Consider the following 25658-nt stretch of genomic DNA (forward strand, 5'->3'; position numbering starts at 1 on the left):
TTATGTGACCATTTTGATTTCTTTACAGGGATGTTCTCACAATCTGTTAAAATAAAAATGAATAAAACCAGAAAATCCTGGGAGTTTGTCTTTGAATGTGGAGATTCAACATGAAGATTCCTTTGAGATGACAGAAAAAGAGACAACATTAAACATCCCCAATGTTATCTCCAATGTTTAAAATTGTCCAGGATGTTTAACTTTGTCCCTAACTTTTTGTTTTATCTCCAATGCTCAATGTTGTCCTTGATGTTTAAGGTCATATAAGGTGAAATTGTCATTGTTGCTATGTTTACTGTATCTGGAATGTTTTACTTTATCTCCAATGTTTAACGCAAAAGGAAACTTTTCTGGAGATGAAATTTGACATCTGATAAACATTGGCAATAATCTTAAACATCAAGGATAACGTTAAGCATTATCCGTTAATATATCAGGATTTTAGTTTTATTTTATCTTTTCTCTGTCACCAGATGGGTTCCGTGAGAAGCGCTTAATTTATTAAGAGCGTTTTTTTCCCACTGCAAAACCACTAGGGGGAAGCAATTAGTCAGGCTACGTGAATCAACAGTGGCATTCATTAAAGTGGTGCTTTTCTACTCTATATTTCCATATTTAATAAATTAAAACATTCTTTCCGATTCGGCTCAATAGTCAGATTAAAAGTATCTTTTGGAGATAACATCCTTTAGGTATTACACATACTTTTCATACTGTTTCTTTTATTATTTTTTCTTACTGTAATATTAAAAGTCGGGTTGTTTTAACTGTAAGCAGGAAATAATCATAGTACAAAATAAAAATATAAATACATACAATATTTGTAACGACATAAAATTCATAAAATTGAGATCATTTAATTTTAAGACTTCTAGAAGCCCCTGGAAAACTCTGTACAAGAATAATGCAAATACACCTTATGGGTACTGAGATATATTCAGTTCATTTTAGGTAAATGATTCTTGACCATCTGTCTTAGAAAAATACCTTGTTGTATAATAGTGTCTATTTTTACCATGTCACCGTTTCTATTTCTGTCACTTTTGGTTCCTTTGATCCCAAACACAGATAATGAATGAGTTTGTTTAAAGTAAGTTTAACCTCTGCACACACACACACACACACACACACACACACACACACACACACACACACACGCACACGCACAAATGAACAGGTATTATGGGAAATTGCGAATGTCCCTCCAGGCATGCCTCTTATTAGTTAGAGTTCACCTATCTATTGAGTCAAAGTCCAACACAAATCATGAGATGCTGCATCTCCACATGCGTGGGATATCATGGGACATGTGTTAGTGAACTTTAACTGGGACCACCAGAGAAATGCACTGGCAAATCATTAACACAGCACAGTCAGGATATTGTATTGGTTCGCCAGGATTTGAACTTGTAGAAATACTGCTGTTAATAATAATAATATACACATGCAACTCATTAAAGGAAATGTCTGATAATATGTATTTTGCTGGGGGTTCTTGTTGAGTTCTTTGTAAATGTCACAAAGAATTATATCGGTAACTTTCAAAGAATCAGAGAAGACCTTAGATCTTCTCCTTACACATTCCTTTTTGTCTCTTTTCTCCCAAAAATTGCATCAGACAGAAACTGAGAAATTACAAAATACAGTGTTCTTCCATGACCTGATCTGTGTGACGTTGATGCACTCTTGAAATAATTTTGTAACTCCTGCAAAGGATGGCCATTGTTCAACGTTTATCAAAGTTCCAAAGCCTAAGAAAAAGAAAAAGAAAAAAGCAGAACAAATCAAGAATGTACATTTGTTATAAAGAGAAAAAGGTACAGTGAGTAGAAGTTAAAGACAGATTGCATAACTTATTCAGAGCGTTTGGCTTTCAATAACAGCTTAATTCAGGTACTTCACCTCCATCTCGTGATCTTTTAAGCTTCATTCTCGTGAGGGACTAATCAAGTTTCTCTCATTATCTGATGGGCTCTTGTCCTTATACTTACTTGTGCTATCAATCTCATGAGAAAAAGCTAGAGTCACATTTATATTTATTTAAGTTCTTCACCTTTTCTTTGTTAGGCCCCTTTATCGACTTATTAGGGACTGTTAAAGGCAGCTGTTTGTGTCGTTGGTTGTTTCAGAAAGCCCATATTGAACATTTCAAAGTTGCTCATTTGCCTACTCATTTTTTACATAAATTTGTCAAAGGTCTCAACTATATACACAAAATGTATATTTTATTGAATTTAAATTGATAGCATTAGTCCTTTATGTGTCCATCAGAGTGCTTATAGTGTTTTTAACTTTGATCGCACACTGACTGTATTGATTTTAAAGACTGAACTATTCCCTCAGTACAAAAAAAAGGTAAAGCAAACAAACAATAAGTCTAGTCTTTTTTAAGATTTAAAAAGTGTATAATTTATAAAATACTTTATAGCTGTTCACGCACATGTTGTTTGCACTTCCCTAGTTTTGACATCTGTGACTGAAATATATTTTTAGGAAAGATATTTATTATTATATTTTTCTTTTAAAATGTTGATTTTGGGGCCATTCCATTCACTGCAGTCAAACATCATTCACTGATGAGAGAAGCACCAACCCCTGTGATTTCACTCTTCTGACTGTTCTGTCACGGGACTTTGCTAATGGACCATATTAAATTATTGGTCTTGATAGAACAAATAGGAAAAGTGAAGCCATGCACATGATTTCAACTTGACATACAATCATGTGAAAAATTATACATCTCTGAGTTAAAAAGTTCACTTGTTGTTTCAGTAATGAATTATTTTATCCCTTTTCAAACAGCTCATTCTAACAAACAGTGATAAGAGAGTTAAGTTTTAAATGTTGGTTTTCCCAAAACATGCCAAAAATGTATACAATTCTTCTGTGACGAAACTCAATAAACTTTGAACTAAATTCAACGTCCACGAAAGATCAAGCAACTTTTAGAGTTGTTATTTAGCATATTGTACCAATCGCATTTACTTCCTAAAGTTTTCTTTGACACAATGTGAGCAGTAATTATCTTGATGTACTTTTTTGGTTCAGAATTTCAGATTTGAATTCTGAAATTCAGAGCATGTGGGTGGGTGTGAATACTTTTTCCCACATTATAACATCTTCCATGTTTTACTGATGACATGAGGTTCAACATAATATGACTGGTAAATTAACTACACATGTTAAGTTCAGATAAAAATGATTAATGTGTATTTACATTATTAGAGTAAAAATAATTTTGCTCTAAGGTTCTTTTTGGACTAGTTTATACATTTTCAATGCAGCTCATAAATAAGGAATCTCCCTCTCCAGACAAATGTACTTTGCACCTTTTGTTTTAAATACTCTTTCCCTGTATTGACAGAGACAACATTTCATGTTTGTGTTTGATAGTTTTCCTTTGAAAAATAATTCCTTTGAAATATTTGCAACACAGATGGAGCTTAGTGACAAAATCTGACTTATTTTAGTCAGTTTGGAGATTTCTAGCTATCGAGAACTGTTAACAGAGTTTTATACAACCCACATAATTTTATCACACATGTCAACATTTTATCATTTACAAATTTAAAGCCCTGAGTCTAAGCTGTGTGGATGTATCTTATAGGTGTTGGAGGATAGGATTGGGTGTATTTGTTTGACATCTATTAATTTTCATCATTTGTGCATTCTAGATAAAAATTTCTCACAGCAAAATGCTTCCGCCACCATGTTTTACCTCATGACTGGTGTGTTTGAGGTGAAGTGCAGTACTAGTTTGCCCCCAATAGGCAAAACAGTGCAATTTTGGTTTTATCTGATTTTATTCCTTCACATATTGGCTGTGTCCTCTATTTTGCTTTGTGGCAAACCTTAACCGAGACTTCTTGTATCTTGGATGTATAAAATAGTGATGTTAATATAAATGGGCTCTGTTCATGAATTCTGAAGGTCACATAGAATTTTATTTTGGTAGATTGGAGTTAAGGGACTGAATAGAAATGTGCAATTTTCAAATATTCAGTTTGCAAAAGATCTAGAAAATGTGTATTTGCTCCTCAGTTTACAGTAATTCACTATTTATCTTTGATTATCCCATTAAATCCTAGTAAAATAACAGCACGTGAAAGAGCTCAGTGGGTGTGAATACTTTTTCCAATGCACCTCTAGCCCGAACTGTGACAAGATGTTGAGCTTTGCAGACCCCTTCAAACACAATCTAATCTACCTCTGATTCTACGGACTTAATATGATTCATTCAATTCTGAGCATGTGAAGGCTGCATGATCAGGGTCGACACGGAGTGACGTCAGCAGCCAGTCTGTCCAATCGCGGCCTCCGTTTCCAGCCTATGATGGTACAGTAAATACTATCAGCTCTGCCTCCTTTCCCTTTGCTGCAACGATGAAAGCAGAGGAGACAATCGAGTTAGACCTGCGGATGTGCTATATAATCGTTTGTTAGACCTGAGACATTTTAGTGTCAGAGCGCAGCCTGGTACGCTCCCTGCTCTGCAGTGGAGTATATATTTTTTTTCCTCGGAACACAACGGGTATTTTTTCACTGCTCAAAGGGAACCAGAGCAAGCTAGAGTGGCGGACGAGTCGGCCCACTGCAGCGTGAATCACCGCAGACTCGCCCTATCGCTTATTTTTGCGGTCGTTTCTCTGTGGACGTGCGCATCCCCTCGGAGACGGAAAGCAGAGGGGAGGGAAGGGACGGGAACCGACTCGGTGTTCGACTCTCTGTCGCAGCCCGAGGCGCGCTGCTAGGCAGAGCATGCTAAAGAATGAGCCAAAGGGACACGCTGGTTCATTTGTTCGCCGGAGGGTAAGTCCTGAAGACCAATACTGTACAATTACAGCGGTAAATATGAGCTGTCTTATGTTATGTGAGCGAAACAAAGGGGGAAACGAGGCGCGTGAGTATCCCGCAAAACATGGCAGATATGTGAACGAGTGCACGTTCATCGTGTTGGTGTCAAAACTTCCGGTTATTTCTACCTCTGTCAGTGCCGACATTAGCTAGCACATTGCTCGACGGTCACTGCAAGCCACCATAAACAGTGGTTTAACTTAAAGCTCGGTGATTTGTCTTTTATGACTTTTAAATATTCGCAATTTTCTTTATTTTGACGGCAAGTGGAATCTCATTTCCGGGCTCATTCAAACTCCATCGATGCTGCAAAAACCGCGCTACTACGTTCACTTTATTAACCAAAGCATTTGATCGTCTGCTTTGACATAAATTATGAAATTTGGTGACATCCCATTCTTAATCCATATTTTTAACATAACGTCTGCCCACCATTTGCAACTTTAGAAGTTAATGTCAACTTTCTTCCAGAAGCACGTTTGTGAGGTCAGACACTGATGTTTGACAAGAAGGCCTGGTTCTTGTCCACTCTAATCCATCACAAATGTGTTCTGATTGGTCAATCAGGCCAGTCAGGTTCTCCCACACCAAACCCCATTCATGTTTATAAGGACCTTGGTTTGGCCTGGGTCGTATTTACATTGGGAGCAGGGAGGTGCCATTTCAAACTGTTTTCAAAGAGTGGGGGAGCATGACATTGTCCAAAAATGTTTTAGTAGACACATTAAGAGTTCCTTTCACTAGAACTAAGTGACTACTAAAAAACAGCCCCTCACTAAATTCACCTGTGCATCAAACTTTACTCTTGACGCAGCATAGTCTGGTAAGTACTGTTCTACTTACCACTACTACTGGCTGTTGCTCCACCCAGACTTCCACTGAATTGCCAGACAGAGAAGCACGAATGTTCACTCCAGAGAACACAACTCCACTGCTCCAGGGTTCAGTGGTGGCATTCTTTACACCACTGCATCTGACTCTTTGTGTTGTACTTGGTGTAAGGATTGGCTGCAGCTGCCCAGCCATGAAAACCCATTCAGTCAAGCTCTCTATGTACTGTTACAGAGCTAATTTGAAGAACACATTAAGTTTGGAGATCTGTTACTAATGACTTTCAACATCTGCTAACACTTCCTGGGATTTTTAGGTGGTCTACCATTTCTAGTCACGTTCTCATTGTTATTATATGACCAAAGGTTGATTAAATATTTAGGACCAATGAAATTCTGACTGGACTTATTAGATGGGTGACATCCTATCACTGTGCCTCATTAGGATTCAGAGAATGCATTCTGTGTTTGCAGATGCAGTCTGCATGCCTAGGTGCTTAATTTTAATGAACCACCTTCATGTAAACCCTGGTATACTACAATATGTAGCTGTACTTTTACTTTTTGTATCTCATGGGTCCTAAAAATGATCCAAATCAACACGAGTTTATTCATTGGCAACTATTTTGTTCTACAACTAAGCTTATGCTCACAATTATGTTTTTAGAAAAACAATTTTCTCATTAATGTTCTACGACTGACAAAATTTTCATCTAGAAAATTAAAAATGCATTAAAAGTGAGCAGATTTTCTGACCCACTTTATCTGTCTTGAATGAACTCTACTGTCTTCAGTTTATCTATGCACCAAACCTTTGAGTCCAGAATAAGTAATCTCATCAGTAGCACAGCTAACCCGTCATTTGTCAGGTTGCTACAAACCCGAGTTGACAAAAACGCAGCACGGCCATGAGTAAGCAGAATTTATGCCTGATTTTTCTTTTCCTCTGAAAATCGCCTCGGGCTGCTGCTGCCTGCCAGAGCACACATGCAGCAGCAAACCCAGCCCAGGAAGTAGGTGAAAGGTCACCAGTGGCTCTGAGCATGAATGTGTAGTGGTGTTTTGAAAGGTAAATATAGCTAGTGCTACTCCAAAGCAGCTCCCAGCCAGGACGTCGGCATAAACCACTGCATATTCACAGCTTGTAAACAATTTACAAGCCCTTTAAAGCACTGGAGTGATTTGCATAAAAGCCAACTTGAAGAACGGCTACAAAATCCAAGGCTTCTGTTCTTAAGATGCAGCATTTTGTGGGTTAAAAACAGATCAGGGATTGTTTGATAAGTCGCTGTAATATTCAGCAAAAGTTTAAAATCTTCGTTTTGCTAAATTGTGTGATGAGAGTCGAAAGGAAAGATTGTGATTTCCTTCTTGTTTGAATCCTCTTGTATAATCACTTTGACCTTTCTTCTCCTAGATGTGGTGGTACTGTAGGCGCCATTTTGACTTGTCCCCTGGAAGTGGTCAAAACCAGGTTGCAGTCGTCTTCCATCACACTGTACATCTCTGAAGTCCAGCTCAGCACCGTTAATGGAACCAGCGTCGCCCGTGTTTCTCCACCGGGACCCCTGCATTGTCTCAAGTGAGGAAAATGTTTAGTTGCAGCCGGATTATTTGGTTCTAATTTGTGGCTGGGCTTTGGCTGTGATGAAATTCTTACTGCGTGAAAATCTTGGGGGAGGGGTGGGAGGAAACAACAACAACAACAAGACTGTTTTACGATGTTTGCATAACAATGTGTAACATAACCCAGTTTATTTTATTTTAAAAACCAAAAAGCTTCAGGCATTTGTACTCAAATACTAACCCAGTAATGATAGTGTAATTTATCAACAGACTTGGGGGGGGGGGATATGTAAAATGGACACTTTTTAAATTAGATGCAGTGTACAAGCAAATTTGCATACTTTGAACAATATTTTACATTTTTATTTTGTTCTCTTCTTTGCACTGTAATACTATGAGTATAAACATCTGATATCAGCTGGCTGATTAGTCAGGCTATCTGCTGAGGTAGCCAGTCTGCAGTTGAATTTGTTCAAGCTAACTTGCAATTTGCAGCAACAGGTTGGGGAGGGACAGCAGTGTTTTTCTGGACTTTTTAAAAAGTATCCGCCCCATCATATTAGTCGCATGGATTGTTGTCAAATCTATATTTGTTGTAACCGTAAATTAAGTGGGTGGTGGAGCACAGCTAAGAACACGTAGCTACTAGACTACGTGGTTGGAATTATTAAGACTTGTGTGTTTATTTGCACATTTTTTGTCAGTCCTTCTGCCTGGATTTTTGCAATTTACAATTTATTTTGATGCCTACAATTTCTTATGGTGTCTCAAATACAAGTATTTGACTTAAGTAAACATATCGTCATTGTGATATCAGGTTGTACAGTAATAATGTTACAAATGAACTATTTGGAATGCAGTATTTGTGGGATGTTTTATTCGAATCATCAGGAACTGTTCTTGCCAATGTTGTACTCAGTCTATTGGATGGAGTGCCTCGAGTGCCTCTTTATCCAACGACCACACCTCACACTGATACCAGAGGTCGTAAAGATCAGAGTGTTAGAAGAGTCACAGATTTGAAAGACAGGAGTTGGGTAAATGTGGATTTCTCGAAGCTGATCTAATCACGGAAATATCTCTTAGTGCATAAATACGTAATATTGTGCAGCTGTAACAGTGGGATATTCCTTTAATTTGTTACATCAATATGCGAGTCAAAAGTGTCTTTATTTGTTGTTGTAAAAGTTTACTGATGTAAAACTCCTTAAAGAAGATTTCTCTTCATTCTGTGACACAGTTATTTATAGATTTTAATCCACTAAACTACGTGCGTAGTTTGTAGATCTAAACAAAAACCCCCAACTAAGGCACCTGAGAAGGGCATCAATGATAAACCATCTGGCTTCAGGTTTTTGTTATCATTTGCTTTTACGTAAGATAAACTTCAGAGAGACTTTTGACCTTGTTGCTGTTTGTGTCTTCTAGGGATTTTCTTTACTTATTGGCATATTAAAGTTCACAAGAAACTTTCCCTCTGAGTTAACATGATCCAATTCCTCTTCTCTCTATAGTAGTGGGGAGATGCCTTTAAGATGAAGGGAGAAGTGAGACTAGAGGGGAATTTAGAGTAGTTTTAGTTGTTGTTTTTAGAATATTTTTATTTAATGGCGACTACTTAGAAATTGGGTGTTTTCAGGTAAACATTTAAGAAAGATGCAGCCTTTCTCTCATAGAACAGTCTCTGTTGTGTCACTTGGTTGTGCCACTTGGCTTTAAACATATTGCATAATTCACAAGCAGCTGTGTGTGGAATTTTCCACTGCAAAATGCATGCCTGCAACAATATCATACCCATTGAGCATGTTGGACAATCTGATCTTGTATAACACAAATGATAATTTATCACTCATTATGGTTTGATTTTGGAAGAACATTTGCAGAACATTTGCACACATTTCAGAATTAATCTGATTTCCCAACACCTCTGTTTTAATTAAAAATGACATCTTGGCTTTCTTCCAAAGAAAAGTCAATTTTAGTTGCACGATAAATCGGCTTGTATTGCCTTTCATTCAGTTCATCAGTTTAGTACCTCTGGACCGGTGCCCTGTTTCAACCAGGTTCATGTTTTTGTGCACAACAATCCTCTATTTCCAACATAAACTGATCCCTCGTGCTGCCCTTGACACAAGCAGGCGTTGGCAGAAATGGAGCGACACAATGCCGAGTGCAGAAGGGTTAAAAAGGGAAGCGCTTTAGAGAGAGGGAAAGGCGATAACTGACACATGAGTCAAAGTGGGTCAGCATGCACAGGGATGCAGACTTAGATTCTTAAAGTGAATTCACTCCAAGCTCTCCATGTTAGCAGCACCGCTCTGTTTTCCTCCAAGCTACCAACGAACGGATGATGTCACCTTTTCTTTATATAGGCTTGAGATATTTCCGTATGGAATGAAAAGAACAGGATAAAATAGTTGCACTAAATATTGCAACTACGTCGTGCAACTATTCTGCAATATATAACGCCTGAAAAATCAACCATTTCATAAAAAATAAATAAATCAAACATATTACAGTCCTTTCACCAGCTGACCTTTAGGGTTTATTTTTACATCAGTCGGGTGTCCTGTTCTTGCCAGAATGTCTCCCTGCTGTTCTTTTGGCTGTACTTTACATCAGTGTCTTTGTAAAATTGACCTTATTTTAAATCAGGTTACTGGGCTAGACCGGACGCAGGTGAAAAACCCTTAAAGTGACCGGAGGAAAACACGTGAGCTCTCTTGACAAGATCACAGTAAACACAACCTGCTCGACAACACGTGTCCAGTCATTTATTTTGATCTTGCTGCAGGTTATCTGTCACTCCCTGTGCAATCAGCTCCAACTTTGGCTCCTGTTTCTCATTTACTGCTCCTACAATAAATAAAACCGCAAACAACTGCTTCACTGCTTCTTTTTTGTGGCCCATGTAAACAACAAATCAGAAGAAGGCAGTTTTTCGTTTTTTCAGTTCTTAGGAGCATTTGCTTAATTCTGCCTAAAAAAACACATACTTGTTTCTGTTAAATATTAAAGATTGATCCACAATGAAATGTTTTCTGTTTCTGCAGGTTGATCTTGGAGAAAGAAGGTCCTCGCTCGCTGTTCAGAGGACTTGGCCCCAACCTTGTAGGAGTGGCACCTTCCAGGTATGTGAAGGATAATGTGCTGTCTTTTGGGTGTGTTCATTTGCTTCTTCTGTTTATTTTAAAGCCAACGATTTGCAAAGTAACTTGCAACAGTGATTGAGGTTGTTTTTGATGTCTGATTAAATGGCTTTATTACAATTTCATGGTCATGCAGAAACTTTAAGGGTCACTGCACCTTGATGTTTCTATCGCTTTATTCTTTTGCAAACATGACGATCCAAATCTGAAGCAAAAATCTGAAATGTTCGGAAAAAGAAAAGCAGATAACTGTCACGTGTTTGATATTATAACCGATACGGGAAAGTAGGTCATTTTAATCTTTTATGTTCACACAAAACATATTCAGAAAGCTTAACCCTGCCACGGTTATCAGTACGTACAAATCTCTGCGTCATTTATATGTAAACATTACAATTTTGGTGGAATGGCAGTCTTCTTGCTTTCTCAGCATTTCTATTTCTGTTGACATTATGCTAGCCCGCACATAAAGAAATGAACGTCCCAGCTGCAGCGGTGGAGGGGAAATCTCTGCTTCAGTCTGAGCGGAAATGAACAAATTCTAAATCGTGTTTTATTTGGTTAGCGTTGGGAAAGGGCTTAGGCCCGATCAAAATCTGAATAAAGCAGCAGCAACAGCAGGTGCCGGCCAGCTGCTGTACTCTAGTCATGTGACACTCAATTGAGATTTTATCCTCAGGCGCTGCCTGTCACTCCAACCTTCTTTTAAGCTCCCACTTAACACGATCTGCCCCGTTTCTCTTTTTGGTTCAGAAGTTTGTAAAATCTGATTTCCTTGTCAGAAAATAAAGTAGTTATTTCCTTATCTTAGAGGAAGGCTGGGAATTCAGTAGTTTGGCTCTTTGTGTCCTAATGTTCTGTCTGCTTTCTGTTACTGATTAAAAGAAATAGAAGTACGGACCAGAACATGAAGTCCAGAATCTGATTCAGTGGCAGCCAGGAAATGTGTTTGATTTTCAAGTTATTTAGCCAGTCATGTCTGTCTACCTTTAATAAATAGTCATGAAACTATGAGATTTAAGTTCACAGATTCAAGTTCAGTTTTCATTAAGGCGCTTTTGACAGATTCTTTCCAGAAGGTGGACTAAGACATGATGCTGGTTCTTTAAGTTCTTTATAGCTCTCAATTCAATATGAAATTAATGGATTACAAGAATATATTCATTTATCAGACTTTTGTTAAGCTAAAAAAGTAGATTAAAGTAGCTTTTCTAGTAATACAATGCAAAGGTTAAAAAAAAAATACCCAACACATTATTTTTACTATTTGACCTGCAAATTACACAGACGATTAAAGGAAATGTGGGTGATTGCTTGGGAGTTACTCAGTCCCCATCAATAGCATATTGAAGCCAGATGGGTTTAAGATGTTCTTTGAAGTGTAGATGTTTGAATCCTATGTCCTAAATTAACTTATCGCAGAGTTTGATTTACCGCGGCTGTCAAAGTTTTTAGTTTTCTAGTTTAGTTTTGAAACTAATACATTTGTTTTAAACAATCTTAACACTGGTATTATGCGACTGCTAATAAAGGAGGATGCAAACGAAAGAAGCAAATTAGTACATTTCGTAGAGCAGAGAAAATTAGCTTGAAGTGCCTTAACATCACTCTGTCCCCAACAACTTAAATGTACAATATAACTTAATGGAATAGAAATATGCATTGTTACGTAATAAAATAGCTTTTTGTTAAGAGTTTGCATCAAAACCTGTAGTGTTGATGCAAACTCAGTTTTTCATCTTTTATTTTATATTTGGGAAAAATTAAAAAAACAATATCGTCCTCTGATACTAATGAGTGCGTGAACCTCCTGCGTTCGTCTGCATCACACACACAAGCTGCGCAGACATTCACACACACCGCCTCACAGCACGAGTTTCTGTGCGGTGTCATCGGGTTTAATATGAGTCTGCAGAAAATGTTGACTAAATCCCGGGATTATTTACAGAGCGAAGATCAGCTGAGGTCGAGGCTAAATTAGAGACATGGGATTTTTGCTCACATGCACACACAGAAACATGATCTGATCTAATTTTAATTCTTTCTTTTTATAGTTAATAAATGTCATTTTATGCAGATGGAGTTTATTTATTTTTTATTGTTGGCTGTGTGGGGTGTATGTATAATTAGGTTTCACTTTTAATTTCCAGTAACGTCTCTTCTGCTTTTGGCCTGCTTTTATGATCCGCAGGGCAATCTACTTCGGAGCCTATTCAACAGCCAAGGAGAAGCTGAATGGCGTTCTGGAGCCAGACTCGACCCAGGTGCACATGTTGTCCGCCGGGATGGCAGGTACTGACGGCTCCCTCTCTCCTGCCCTTCTGTCTGTCTGTCACCGCGTGTTTTTATCTGCCTGTTGACCGTCTGCCAGGCTGCCTGGGCAGTTTTGTCTCACCGATGGGTTTCATTCAGAAAACGTATTAAGACAGTATTCTGTGTGTCTTCATTAAGACAACCTTAATCTCTTTTTTTAAATTTGTTTTTTTATGACTCATTGTCATAGTTTATAGTATTCCAGGCACAAACCCTCCCTCTTATCTGAAGCATGGTAAAAGCTAAATGATATTGTCTGTTATAAGAAGACATTATCCAGCTGTTTCATGTGTCAAAAACATCTACTAATTATGCACAGTAATTGGTCTATTAGAAAGCACAATTTAACACTCTAAGGATCAAACTGATCTTAATAAAAAATGTTTGCATGTATTTGCTTGAAAACTAATAACTATTTTACATTTCACTGCTATGCTGTTATATTTGAGAGTTGTGGAACGTCCTTAAAATCAAACTCGTAGTGAAATATATTTTTCTGATTAAATGAAATTGTCTCTTAATGGTGGCTTTGCTTTGAACACAGAGCTGAGGAGAAACGTCCTCTAAGCAGCAGTCGGACTTTCATTGAATTGAACCTCATGAGTTAAAAATTTCTGACTATAGCAAACTTTTGCAGTGCCTTGCAAAAGTTTCCATACCGCTTTAGCTTTTTCGCTTTTTGTTGTGTTAAAACCACAAACTTTAATGTTTTACTGGGCTTTTATATTACAGACCAACACAAAATATCACATAATTGTGAAGTGAAAGGAAAAGGATTTATGGTTGTGCACATACAAATCTGAAAAGTTGGCCATTCATATGTATTCAGCCCCCTTCACTCTAATTTTCCTAAGTAAAGTGCAGTGCAAGTGACTACCCTCAGCTAATAGTTTTGGGGAATGCAGCATAAAAAAACAAAGTAACACACCAGACAGAGGTAAAGTTATGATATTGAAAACAAATATTAGTGTAAAATGGTTTTAAATGTCTCTCAAAACAGACATTTGACATCTGACAATAAAATGGCAGACTCGCAAATCTACCAAGACACGTTTATTTCACTTTAATTGACAAACCCTGGAAGGAGGAGCCGCAGAGAATCCGTTTACGGGACATCTGCTCATTGCTGATTCTGAAAATCTGTCCTTTATGTAAAAGTCGTAACAAGAAATCCTTTATTCATCGGAGAAGTTCGTAGGAGCTCCCGGCTCCTCATTCATGTCGACTCACATTTTTGTCTTCCTCCTTGTTTAGCTTAGCATCGTCCTTCCTGTCAAGGACACTCACAAAGGCAAACAGATACTCCTGTTTTGCAGAATAATATCATTCTACTCACCAATGCAAAGGAATTTCCTGCACATGTTTACCGTTTACAGCCTGGTTTCGGTAGATCCACTTCACTGATGTAGTGGGACAAATATATTCCATTGTAAAAGGTGCCTGGTCAGAGCAAAACAAATGTTTTTTTGCCCACATTCAAATAATGTGTTTCTGTAAACAAACGCTGCTAATCGATGCTAATAGATGCTGTCCTCCTAATCTGATGGAGCTCGAGCTCTTTAGCAAAAAAGAATGTGGTGATTTTAGTCTCTTCCTGAGCAAAGTTCATAGAGACAGACACAAAATGCTGAATGCAACTGCACAACATACATCGGGGAAAAAACATCTTTTTAATTCCTCTTCACAGTTATGTGCTCGGTTTGTAGTTGCACCATGACAAAATGTGAAAAAGTTCAAGGGATAGAACGAAGTACTTCTCAAGGTATATTTTAATTATATGAAAAAAGTGTTTAAAAAAATGATCCTCAAAGTTTAGGTTGTGCTTTCCACGTCTCCTATCCCCACTGTCCCTCATGTCCTCCATGTTTTTATTTTATTTTTTTTAACCCCCGTCCTTGCCCCTCTATCTTTTTCTTTTTTTCTCTCTTTTTTTTTTTTAATTTTCAGGCCTCTCCAGAGGCGTCTGTAAATAGTTTAACCTCCCAGTTGTGACTTAAACAGTGTGGTCTGGGCCCCCCCTTCTTTGCTTTGTGTGTATAGAGAAGAAAACACGGCCCCCAAAGGTCAACCGGGGCCCCCGGCACTCGGGCGGACGCGTCAGGTAGCACCCCATTTCTTTACACTGGTATGATGAAAACCATGGTGATTTTTATCAATACTAGAACTGATTTGTAATGGTATTACCATTTCTTAGGGTGTAGTGTTTGCTCTAGCTTTAGGAGACACACCTCCCCCTTCCCTTTAAGTTCTTACAGCAGCACATTAAAGGTAAAGACACACTTGTGTTGATTGATTGACTTTTTTTTTCTTTTGTTTTGTTTTTTGTCAGCACAAAAGAAATGCTAACCTTGTCTCTGTGCAGAGGTTTGCACACAGTTTGTTCATTTTGTCTGGCGTCATCATCCTTTTCTGATTGGTATTGCTTCAGTCAGTTCTTTTCAGGGGAAGCTGTTATCGGTCCACGCTGATATCAGTCTGTAACCCGAGAACTGGTGATATTTCAGCAGAAATTCTGACTAAAATATCCCAATTTTAAACATAAAGTCAAATACGAATTATTTTTTTTAACTCTGCATCAGTTTTGAATACAAGTCATATTTACGTGAGTAAAATGAATGTATAAGACTCTACTGCAATTTTCTAGTTTTTTACAACCTTCCTAAAGAGGAAGATGAGGAAGTGCTTGACAAATATTTCTTAAAACATCCTGTACTCATATCTGAATAATTGTATACTCCATTTAAAAACTTATTTCATGTGTCTATCTTAACCACATCTCTAATAAGCTCTTCTTGCAACTAACTGAGAATTATGAAACTGGAGCTTGCTGACTGAATTTAACCCTGACTCAGGATAATTGCTTCCAGTTTCATAAACTAACTGTATAGAGGAGTTCCCCTTATGGCCCCCTGGCTTGGAACTGTGGGCTTCTTTGCAATTGGAGGAGAGCGGCTGCTCCCACTCTCCACCTCGCTCAGACTTACTTTCTGAAACGCTCCCCTGTGTCAGAATGTAGGTCAAACCCCTCTGGAAATACTGCACGTGCATTAAAGGCTTATGGGAGACTTTAGGTGCAGTACTTGCAGCAGCATGTCCATACACAGATGCAGCTTTCTCTGGAAAAACAAAGAAGTGGAGTTGCGCAATGTCAAAAGGATCGGTGTTGACTAGCTTTGTGGTTCAGCTCTTAGTGCAGTCAGTTATATTTTTATCTTTGTGCGCCGTGTCAGACTTTTGTCTTCCACATTTATTGTTTCAGATGCATCATAAGGCGCAACTTTATCATATCATATAGAGTAAATATTAGGGAGTCACCGATGTGAGAATTTGGGCTGATGTCCAGGGTTTCCCCCAGAAATTTGCTAAGCCCGGTGGTCGGGGCGTCGAGGCGGTCCACCGGCGGTCCACCATGTTTTTGTATTAAAAGATATTAAGTTACAGGAAATGTAAAAGTATTTCTGTGTAATTATATGTTACGGGAAAAAATCTCCAGTGAAATGCTATTTAAACCCACAACTAGTCTAAAAACAATAAATTTGCACTTCTGTTTAATCCAACTTAAGTCAGCGGCTCCATCAGGTCCCCAGGGCTTCAGGGGCCCCATAAACGCTAATATTTTAAAACAGACCACAGATGCATGTAACATTTGCTTATTGAGATTATCAGTGCTGTTAAATTTGATTAAATTGTTTAGGCATACATAAATTAAATTATTTTAAATTGTTTAACATTTAAATACAAGATTTTAAGGAGAAAGGTTTGAAGGTTTTAGCTTTCAAGTTTACTTTGCAAAACTTCAAAGAACAATATTCATAGATAGATTGTTTTGTTACCATAGCAACAATTTGATGCTGTGAGTTTAATCTTTGAATTTACAAATAAGGCCAATTAAACTACTCCCTTCTCCCATATTTCACTAAATCTAACACAGAAGCTGTTAGAGGTGCCGATATTTTTAGGAACAAAAGGGGCCCCTAAGTCAGATTCTGCTCCAGCCCTCATACAGCCTTGGACCGGCCCTGCATGATGAGGTAATCTGCTGCACTACGCAGAAATGCGCAACAAACAGGAGATTTAATTCAATGCTGCTAATGTGGCTTTAGTAGCTCTTCCATTTCGTGTCTGTTGAGTTTTTAATCGTCACAGAAACTATTGTGGTTGGTCGAGTTTATGGGACAAATTTCTCAGATCTCCGCATCGTGTAACCGGAAAAATAATACTAAAAATGATGATAAAATAATATAAAATCAACGTGATGCGTGACTCCGAGGAGAGCGCGAAAGCTCCTCATCAGGCTGAACCTGCATGATGAGGTTAGCGCTGCTCGTGATCCACAAACGCTACGGCAAACCGGGACCACAGACATAAACTTTACAGGGAAGACAGACACAGAGCCACATGCTGGGCAGCGTGTTGAGATGTAAACACCGCATATAATTGTTCGTTCACAAAGATAAATCATTCTCACAGCTCCACAACGCGCCTCTGAATTCGCTACAAGTTATTCCTGCGCTTCACATTGAGCTGCGCAACCAGAGCTAACGCGGCGGGTTTTAAACTCTTACCTAGAGTTCTCCAAAGGATCATAATGCCTCACAGTCGGTTTATGTAAATATCCATACAGGTCAGCCTGTGTCCAGTTTGAGTGAAAGGAGGCACGCGCGGTCCGCACTGAGGTCAAACGGCGGCAGCGCGCGAGGCAAAGCGCAGAGGCGCCAGCTGTGATTGGTCTGCGCTGTCGGGTTTTAAATGCATAAACTATAAACCTATTATAAACCTATCCTTTAGGAATAAATCTGCTCTGCTAGTGAAATGCTAAGAGTAAAAGAGACGCTTGCAGCCTGGCTTTAAAAAAAAAAAAAGATTTTTTTTTTCCTTCTTAGAAATGTAAACAAGCAACGCTTAGCCTGGCGGGTTGTAAAGCATGGCGGGCCACCAGGTTTATAATACACTGGGGGAAATCCTGATGTTGATATCCGATATAGCCGATAACCGATATTTACATATATTGTTTACGTTGCATATTCCTTCTTCCCTTTTGACATCTTGAAAAAAATGACCTTGCTGCTGACTTCACCAGAAATTTTCTGCTTCATTTAAACTCCCCACAATCCTTTGCTGCATCACTATGACTGTCACATAATTAAACAAATACCACATGACCAACCTTTTGTCCTTCGCCTCCAGAACCAAATGGCAAAACGATAGAAATAAATATCGGTCGTTAATATCTGCCCTGTTTTATTTTTTTGAATGGATACCAATATAGCAACATGATAGAGCGGATATATCCTATATGTATAATATTGGCTGAGACTCCAGTGTATTTACTTGGGATTTTATGTGACAAAGTAGTGAATAATTGTGAATCAGAATGAAAACAAAACATAATTTTCAGCATTTATAATGCAAATAAAATCTGAAAGATTTGGGGTAACTTTTCAGTCTTTCCACTCTTACTCTGATGCTCATTAATAAAATCTAAGGCCAATGCCTTCAGAGGCCACCAAAATAGATAAATGCACCTGTGTAGAATTAAACTTTGTATTAACACAGCTGTTCTGTCACTGTAGAAATCCACAGCTAAGGTGTTTGCAGGATTGTTTTTCCTCCCCATCACATAAAATCACATCAAAATACTTAGAGGTTCATGGCTGTAACGTCACAAAATATTAAACAAGGGGCTGAATTAGATTCAGACCGAGTTGTAATATTGCTCCATCTCCATGACATCATTTACCACCATCACTGATTTCTGTTTTGAGTTTGTCTCCACGGCAAGGTTAGCATTTCCACCTGCCTCGCTTTCTTTTCAAACCTACTTCAATAAACACCTGATCTTTTCTTGTCACTTTAGAATATGACAGACAATGGACTCAGTAATTGTGAGAGGAATACTTTTTTTTATTTTTAGCTTATTGTATTTACTTGGCGTTCAGATAGACCTGAAGTTTGGTTTACTTTTTATTTTCCTTCTTACAAGGGATAAAGTGAAAACAGAGCGTGTAAATTAATTTAAAGACATGAACTGCAGCTGGAGTAAGCAGATGGTGCAGTGAGTTGGGCTACAGCTAAAAGAAAGATGGGAGGAGGGGGCTCACTCCCTCACCTCCCATCTCTTCTCCATCTTCTTGCTCAGAAAGTGGGTTTGGGTGGGAGGTTGGTGGGCTTTGGGGTAGATGTGACTGCTGCTTGTGTGTGACTGTGGTACAGAAAAGCCTGTGTCTATTTTAGGGCTTTACTGTAAAGCTCTCACGCCTGCGTGATTGGGTGGGAGACCCCCGCCATCTGAACCCCCCATATCTGCAGGCTTCTAGCTGCAGCGGGGAGGAGCTGGAGGAGCTTTGCCCCTCCCTCGTGAGTACACGCCATTAGACGCTACTTCATTTTACTTCCCTCTCTTGTCTTCTTCCTCTGTTTTGTTCTTCTCTTCTTCTCTCCAACAGACCTGTGTAATTCGTTCTGATGCAGCTGCCTCCACATAGGTCTCTGTTGCATTGCTACACTAGATCTGTCTGTTAGACCATCTCTTGCATTAGACGTTTCCTGCAGATGGCTAGCATTAATGATTTCTCTCCTCGACTTATTGCTGATTTTGGCTCATTTTCCTAAAATGAGACAAAATGCACATTAAGCCACGCCATAGCATACAAAAGAAAATGTACATTATTGCATCTAGCTGCTAAACAAAGACGCTGTTAAAATGTACATTCTACCAAAACGGCAGGTTAATCTAGCAATTAAAAAATATTTAAGTGATAACAGAATGATTTGCTTGATTAAAAATACAGTAACATTAAATTTCTGACCATTACTGCAAGTGCAGACTTAATTTGAAAGGTCTCTGTTGGTTTTAATTAGTTTAAAACGTTCTCCCAAAAACCTAATTTCATTCTGTTTTACCCTCCTGGTTATTTATATCTAATAGTCTCTAGTTCACCTGTGGTGCCTAAGTAGTGAAAAACTGGTTCATTACATGATTTTCTGAAGAATAACAAAAATTGTGCAATTTAGATGTTTTGTCATTAAATACAGAGTACAATGCTGTTTTCATCTCTTTCTTTAGAACTGTAATTAACTGCTAAAAGGTTTTTCCATTTCTAGATTGGTTGAAATTGTAACTTCACATAACGTGTTTATTGTAAAATGAAGCAATGATTTTTCTCCCAAAAAAAAAAAAAACACAAGGTCACAGAGCCAGGTTTGTCTCCATCACTGGAAATCTGCTAATACAATAGAAGGCTATTGGACAAAGATATAAAATCCAACTAAAAGAATCGCAGCATATACTGTATACTTTATTAGACAAATTATAGCTCTTTAAGTTTTTTGCACACATAATAGAGGAGCGGATATTTCAAAAATATTCCGATTTTTCTCTCCAAGATCCATTAATAAATAAATATTCCATCTAACTATTTTACAAGAAAATCATTAATGTATGAGAACAGTCAGCACTGTATTGCTCTGCACTTAAACACAATTCTACAGTTTCACCATCTTTCATTAGCAATTAACATAGCTAGCATTATTAGCTGTGAAGGTTGGCATTCTGGCATTCGTGTATTACCCATGAAACAGGCATTTCTATATCCACCATGTTTTATGGAAATTTTTTTAAAAAGATGCCACTATGGGCTTATAAAAACTATGTTGCTGCAACACTTGTAATGAGTTCGGCCTTCCTGTTATCTGCTGAAGTCTCACTCTCTGTTTATACAAAGCGGCTTAAATGAAAAGCTGACATTTTTCAGTAGAAGATGCTTTTGCAAAGCTGACTCAGCTTTGTGTGATTCCTTTGATACATTTGTAAATGCCTGATACTAAAATTAGTCAACTTTAAACTTTGTTTCCTGAGTAACTTCAGCACTGAAACGTGTTGTTGACAAGTGACCTGTTAGTGTTTCTGTATGGTGCATTCACTGACTGCAAAAACAGATCAGATTTTTGAGTTGCCAACACGAGGATCCCAGGTCAAGGGCGTTTAAGATAGAAATGTTCCTATTTAGGTCACTAACTAATTTATCAATGCATTTCTACATCTTGGCGTTAGTGAAACTAAGGGGAACATTCCCATGTTTTGACTTAAGCATGTATAATAAAAAGAACTTTGAAAATGGGCATCAAAAACTTTCCTTTCAGATCAGTACAGTTGCAGACGAAGTTCTGATGGCCCATAGCGAATCATGATTTTTAAAATAAATCAACTTTTCTGCAGTGTAGCAAAATTAGGCTTAAGAGGAAGTTGCTGTTTTGCTTCTTTTTGCAACTTGTTGACATTGTTCAAAATGACAAAAATCAACAGAGCACTCACAATTATGGGTGCTTTTGATGCAGTTTTTATTCAAGTAGCCAAATACATTTCACTACAGTACTGTTTACCATGAAAGAGCATGCTTTTGTCTTTAACTCATTATTTAGTATTTTTAAAATTCTATTTAATTGATGCAGCTTTAATTTGAAATAATCAAATTTTTAAAAGGGTTTGACTCAAAAAAGACAGCCAGTTGGTCCTGTTGTGTGAACTGCTTTCTCTCTGTCCTTGCACAGTGTAGAATTTCAGTGCAGCTTATGTGTTTGTGTTACTTCACGTCTCGAGGGATCTGTCTGAACCTCTGACTTCTTCTTAACTTCCCAGGATTCACCGCCATCACAGCCACCAACCCGATCTGGCTGATCAAGACCCGTCTGCAGCTGGACTCCAGGTGAGGAACCGATGTTTTCTTTTGACAAAAACTAACTTCATGCTGCTATTTTGCCATGATGGTTAACTCAAACGATTTCAAATTTGGTCACATTATATATTGTATTTTGGCATTTTTTTGTGACAAACGACTAATTTTTGTGAAGTAAAATGATGCATGCGATTAATTGCTCTTGCGGGACGCGTGAGGGGGGAGGCGGGGGGTAACATATAGCACTTTAACTTAAAGCAAAGTGTATGTGTTGTAATGGTCTAGTCAAAGCCAAGATATAATTTAATTCGGTCTTAATTTCTCCCAAAATGAATGTTTGCTGCTCTAACATGACAAAAATGTCAGAAATTGCAACACTTATGGCTACATTGCAAGGCTCTCTAAACTCAGAGTTTCCTCTCTGATCACAGGAACCGAGGAGAGCGGCGCATGAACGCGTTTGAGTGCATGCGGCGGGTGTACCAGGTGGACGGCCTCCGAGGTTTCTACAGGGGGATGTCGGCCTCGTACGCTGGCATCTCTGAGACTGTGATCCACTTTGTGATCTATGAAAGTATCAAACGAAAACTGCTCGAGTCCAAAGTCCACAACAGCATGGACGAAGAGGACGAGACGTCTAAGGATGCGTCGGACTTTGTGGGCATGATGCTCGCAGCGGCCACATCCAAGACCTGTGCCACCTCCATCGCCTATCCCCATGGTGGGTTTCGCTTCATTTTTCACTATTATAATGCTGGGGCTGAAAGAGTTAATCACCTTGAGTCAATTATTGAAATAATCATCAACTAATTTAGTAATTGATTGTTATTGTGGTATGCAAGCTCAATAAAAAAAAAACAATTTGCTGAAATTCAAAAACATAGTTGTTTTTGAATTTAAGATAAAAAAAAAAACTTTGCCAGTAAATCTGTTCTACGCAGAACAGTGGGCAGAAACATTTCCTACTAAGCATCTTTTGCTGTCCAATTATTTATTGGTTAATTTAAAAAGAAAACACGTTTGCCCTACACTGTATTGATAAGTCAAGCAGAAAGGGGTGAGCTTTTCACATGTTGATGTTAGAAGTATTAATTTTTTTTACCTGTAGATGCTGTTATTGCATTTTTGACAGTAAAATGTTTATTTTTGTATTTTAAAAATATTATTTAATTAAAACTGCTTATTTGCATCATATATTTCTAAATTGTATTAAAAAAAAGGCTCAAGTACCCAAATGAAAAATCTGCAGAATATTTTCATCCAATGAATCTTAAGAATAATCGGTAGAATAACCAATTATTAAAATAATTGTTAGTTGCACCCCTATTATCATGCTTGGGAACGTGGCTACTGAGAAATTCACTTACTAAAAGTTGTAAGTCCTGGGCTCTTTCACTATGGAGAGTGTCAAGTGTTAACAAAATGTGTTTCTCCGTTTCCTCTCAAACTGCAGAAGTGATACGCACGCGACTACGAGAAGAAGGCAGCAAGTACCGCTCCTTCTTCCAAACTCTTCTGACAGTCCCCAGAGAGGAGGGGTACCGGGCGCTGTACCGCGGCCTGACCACGCACCTCGTCAGACAGATTCCCAACACTGCTATCATGATGTGCACCTACGAGGTGGTGGTCTACCTGCTCGGCCGTTAGCGAGGCGTGGATTTCTCCTTTCGGTGACTTAAAAAAAAAAAAAAAAAAACAGAGAAGGAAGCTTTTAGGCTCGGGATGGTAGGTATGAACTGTAACAGAGAAGACCAAAGGAAATCTGAAGATACTCTGATGGAGCAGAGAAGTAGGAAAGAGGAAGATGCACCCTACGGGGAGAACATCAGCATCATCAGGTGGAGAGTAAACGTCTGAGGAGAGGTGCAGATGGTAGAGATCTGTTGGATTTGACTTCAAGCTGAATTCAGTGGCCTGAAAAGAAATGATTAGTTTCTATCGATTTAAAATGAAAAACAGTAAAACAAGAAAATCTGCATTTTCACCCTGTTGTAGACATTCTACAAGGGGAATGTTTGAAGACATCTTTCATTAATTTAACTTAATAACCAAGTTAATAATTTAACTTAACCAAGGCTTAATTTAACTCTGTTTCAGTAGTCTGCACTTTTTCAGCTATTTTTAGGAAAGTCCAATAAAGCTGAAGTTGACTTTAAGACAAAGGCGCCTGTATGTTTTAAGGTCACTTCAACCTCTCTAGTTTGCACTAAAGAAAGTTATGCTTCAAACATTCTCCTATAAACACTGCATCTACAGTTGCATATCAGAAAAAATAAGAACATCATCAAAAAGTTGATTTATTTAAGTGGGTCAGTAAAAAGTGATGATTGCATATTGTGTGGATATGTTACACACAGAGTGAAGCAACTTTCCATTAATATACTTGCATACAGCCCTGAGCAGCCACAGTTAGTTAGTAACTCTGTACTGTTGTGGGGAAGACGTCTCATTTCACAGACAACGGTCACTTTCGCACCACAAAGCTCATCGTTTAAGAACGTGGCTCTTCAGACGACTATATCCAAAAAAATTAATGGAAAGTTAAGTGGAAGGAAAACATGTCTTCGAAAAGGTTCACAAGAGGGAGAGGCAGAGTGTTGAAAAGATTGTGAAGCAAATGCCATTTAAAAAAAAATATTGCTCACTTTCTTGACCTCCCTGGTTGGTGTCGACATTGTTCACTAGAATCTGACCCTCTGTTTGGAATTATGCCTCTGATCATCCTGAAAAATACAATTTAAAGATCCTCAATTGTTCAGCTTGTAGACACCTCTCAGACCTTACTCCTCTTGTGTGGAAACAGGAAGTTGTGTCCCTAATGAGATAAGAAGCCTTCCTTCTGGTTGTTACTGCGTCCTAAAATTACAGAGTATCTTCTGCCAGAGAGTTTCTACTTGAACCTAATGTGACAGTTTGGGGAAAATGTTGGGAGGTCGACGATGTTGAAAGGTTCCTCATCTAAAAGCCTGTTTTGCGTGCGAGTACTTGGATGATGTATTTGTGTTCAAGAGTGTGTGCCTGCATGTCAATCAAATATATACTCCAGATTTCCATCCACTGACTAGCTGTTAATCTCGCAATACAGAGCAGTTTGGGGGTGTTGATAGACTGGGAGCCTAGGTTCCCAGTCAAACCAGTCCTTCCTTCCCAGTGGCTTCCAACTGACCTGATAACATGCACTTTTGTGGCCTTTCAAGGCTCGTGCTTTGCTTTCTGTCGTGTGGACGGACGAAACTTGTACATTGTGAAAGAAAAGAAAACAAAAGTATTACTGTATTTTAAATGGCATTTTGCGCAACCGTTCTCATAGCAGATGTTTGTACAGTTTAGACTTTCCATTTGTTGTGAAGGATGTTCAGATGTTTGTAAATAATAACATAGTGTCTATGAATATCGCTTTTTGTTTCTTCCTCGGTCCCTCTTCCTATCATGCTTTTGTTTGCCTTTGCGAATGATTGTTTTCATTTTGTGCAATCGAAGATGTTTTGACATTTGACTGTTGATGCGCATATTAATGTGGCTTGGCTACTTTTTCCTGTGTTTATATGTTGCAGAGAGATGGCAAATGCTGCATATCCAGTGAATTTGAAGTGTTAGGCACAGAGCATTGGCTTGGTTTGTCATGTTCGTTAAGAACAAATTTGTTCTAGTTTGCAGAAAAATTGGCTATTTTTGTCAGAACGTTTACATGTTCTTTTACGCTCAGATTCTGCTGGGTTTATTTTTTTTTCCCTTTCTTTTTTCTTTCTTTGCAGTTTGTTTTGAATATCACAATTAGGTGGTTTGTATGGGGCAGTTCTGAAACTCGGTTTCTCCACTGAAAGAAAATGGAGAGCTTTTGAACGCCCCATACGAACTCCACGTGTTGCAGTATCATTTCAAAGGTAAACAGATCTTTTGTAACCAGTGTTAGCTTTCCAGTTTGAGTCTGGCATGCTACCAACCTACATTTTTTCATTTTTTTTTTGTCTAAAGAAAAGAAAGAAGACATGCTTGTTTTATGTCCATGTGTTGCCGTAGAACACTACAAGCTTTGATTATGTCTCAGCTGTGCTGCCGTAGTACTTGAGGTCACATTACCTGAATGGGACATAAGAAAACAACTGGAGCAAATCATGCAAACATTTCACTTGATAATTTATCGTTGTCTTTGGCAGGTTCCCTTGGATAGGATGCAGCCTAAAAAAGGGTTGGACTATGCTAAGATTATTTTTTCCCAGCTCTGTAATTTGTGTTGTTTTCATTTTTGTTTTTTTAAACACAAAAGCCAA

At 38.3% G+C, this 25658-nt stretch overlaps 1 protein-coding gene across 1 annotated transcript; it reads left to right on the top strand.

Annotated features, from left to right (window-relative positions):
* Positions 1-4339: 4339 nt before the first annotated feature.
* LOC106935851 (solute carrier family 25 member 36-A) lies at positions 4340-25658 on the top strand. The gene is made up of 7 exons (XM_015016549.1): positions 4340-4809; positions 7102-7266; positions 10304-10381; positions 12591-12691; positions 21351-21417; positions 21819-22108; positions 22841-25658. Exons 1-7 carry the CDS (start codon positions 4769-4771, stop codon positions 23032-23034), a joined length of 936 nt encoding a protein of 311 aa, XP_014872035.1. The 5' UTR covers positions 4340-4768; the 3' UTR covers positions 23035-25658.

This window comes from Poecilia latipinna, unplaced genomic scaffold (assembly GCF_001443285.1).
Source record: "Poecilia latipinna isolate Pla-1442-1.1 unplaced genomic scaffold, P_latipinna-1.0 Scaffold2035, whole genome shotgun sequence".
Lineage (NCBI taxonomy): Eukaryota > Metazoa > Chordata > Actinopteri > Cyprinodontiformes > Poeciliidae > Poecilia > Poecilia latipinna.

Excerpts from the sequence above, each read along its gene's own strand:
- LOC106935851 (XM_015016549.1), top strand. The coding sequence starts at position 4,769 with ATGAGCCAAAGGGACACGCTGGTTCATTTGTTCGCCGGAGG. Across the intron at positions 7,267-10,303 it reads GGACCCCTGCATTGTCTCAA|GTTGATCTTGGAGAAAGAAG; the intron begins GTGAGGAAAATG and ends CTGTTTCTGCAG. Across the intron at positions 10,382-12,590 it reads GTAGGAGTGGCACCTTCCAG|GGCAATCTACTTCGGAGCCT; the intron begins GTATGTGAAGGA and ends TATGATCCGCAG.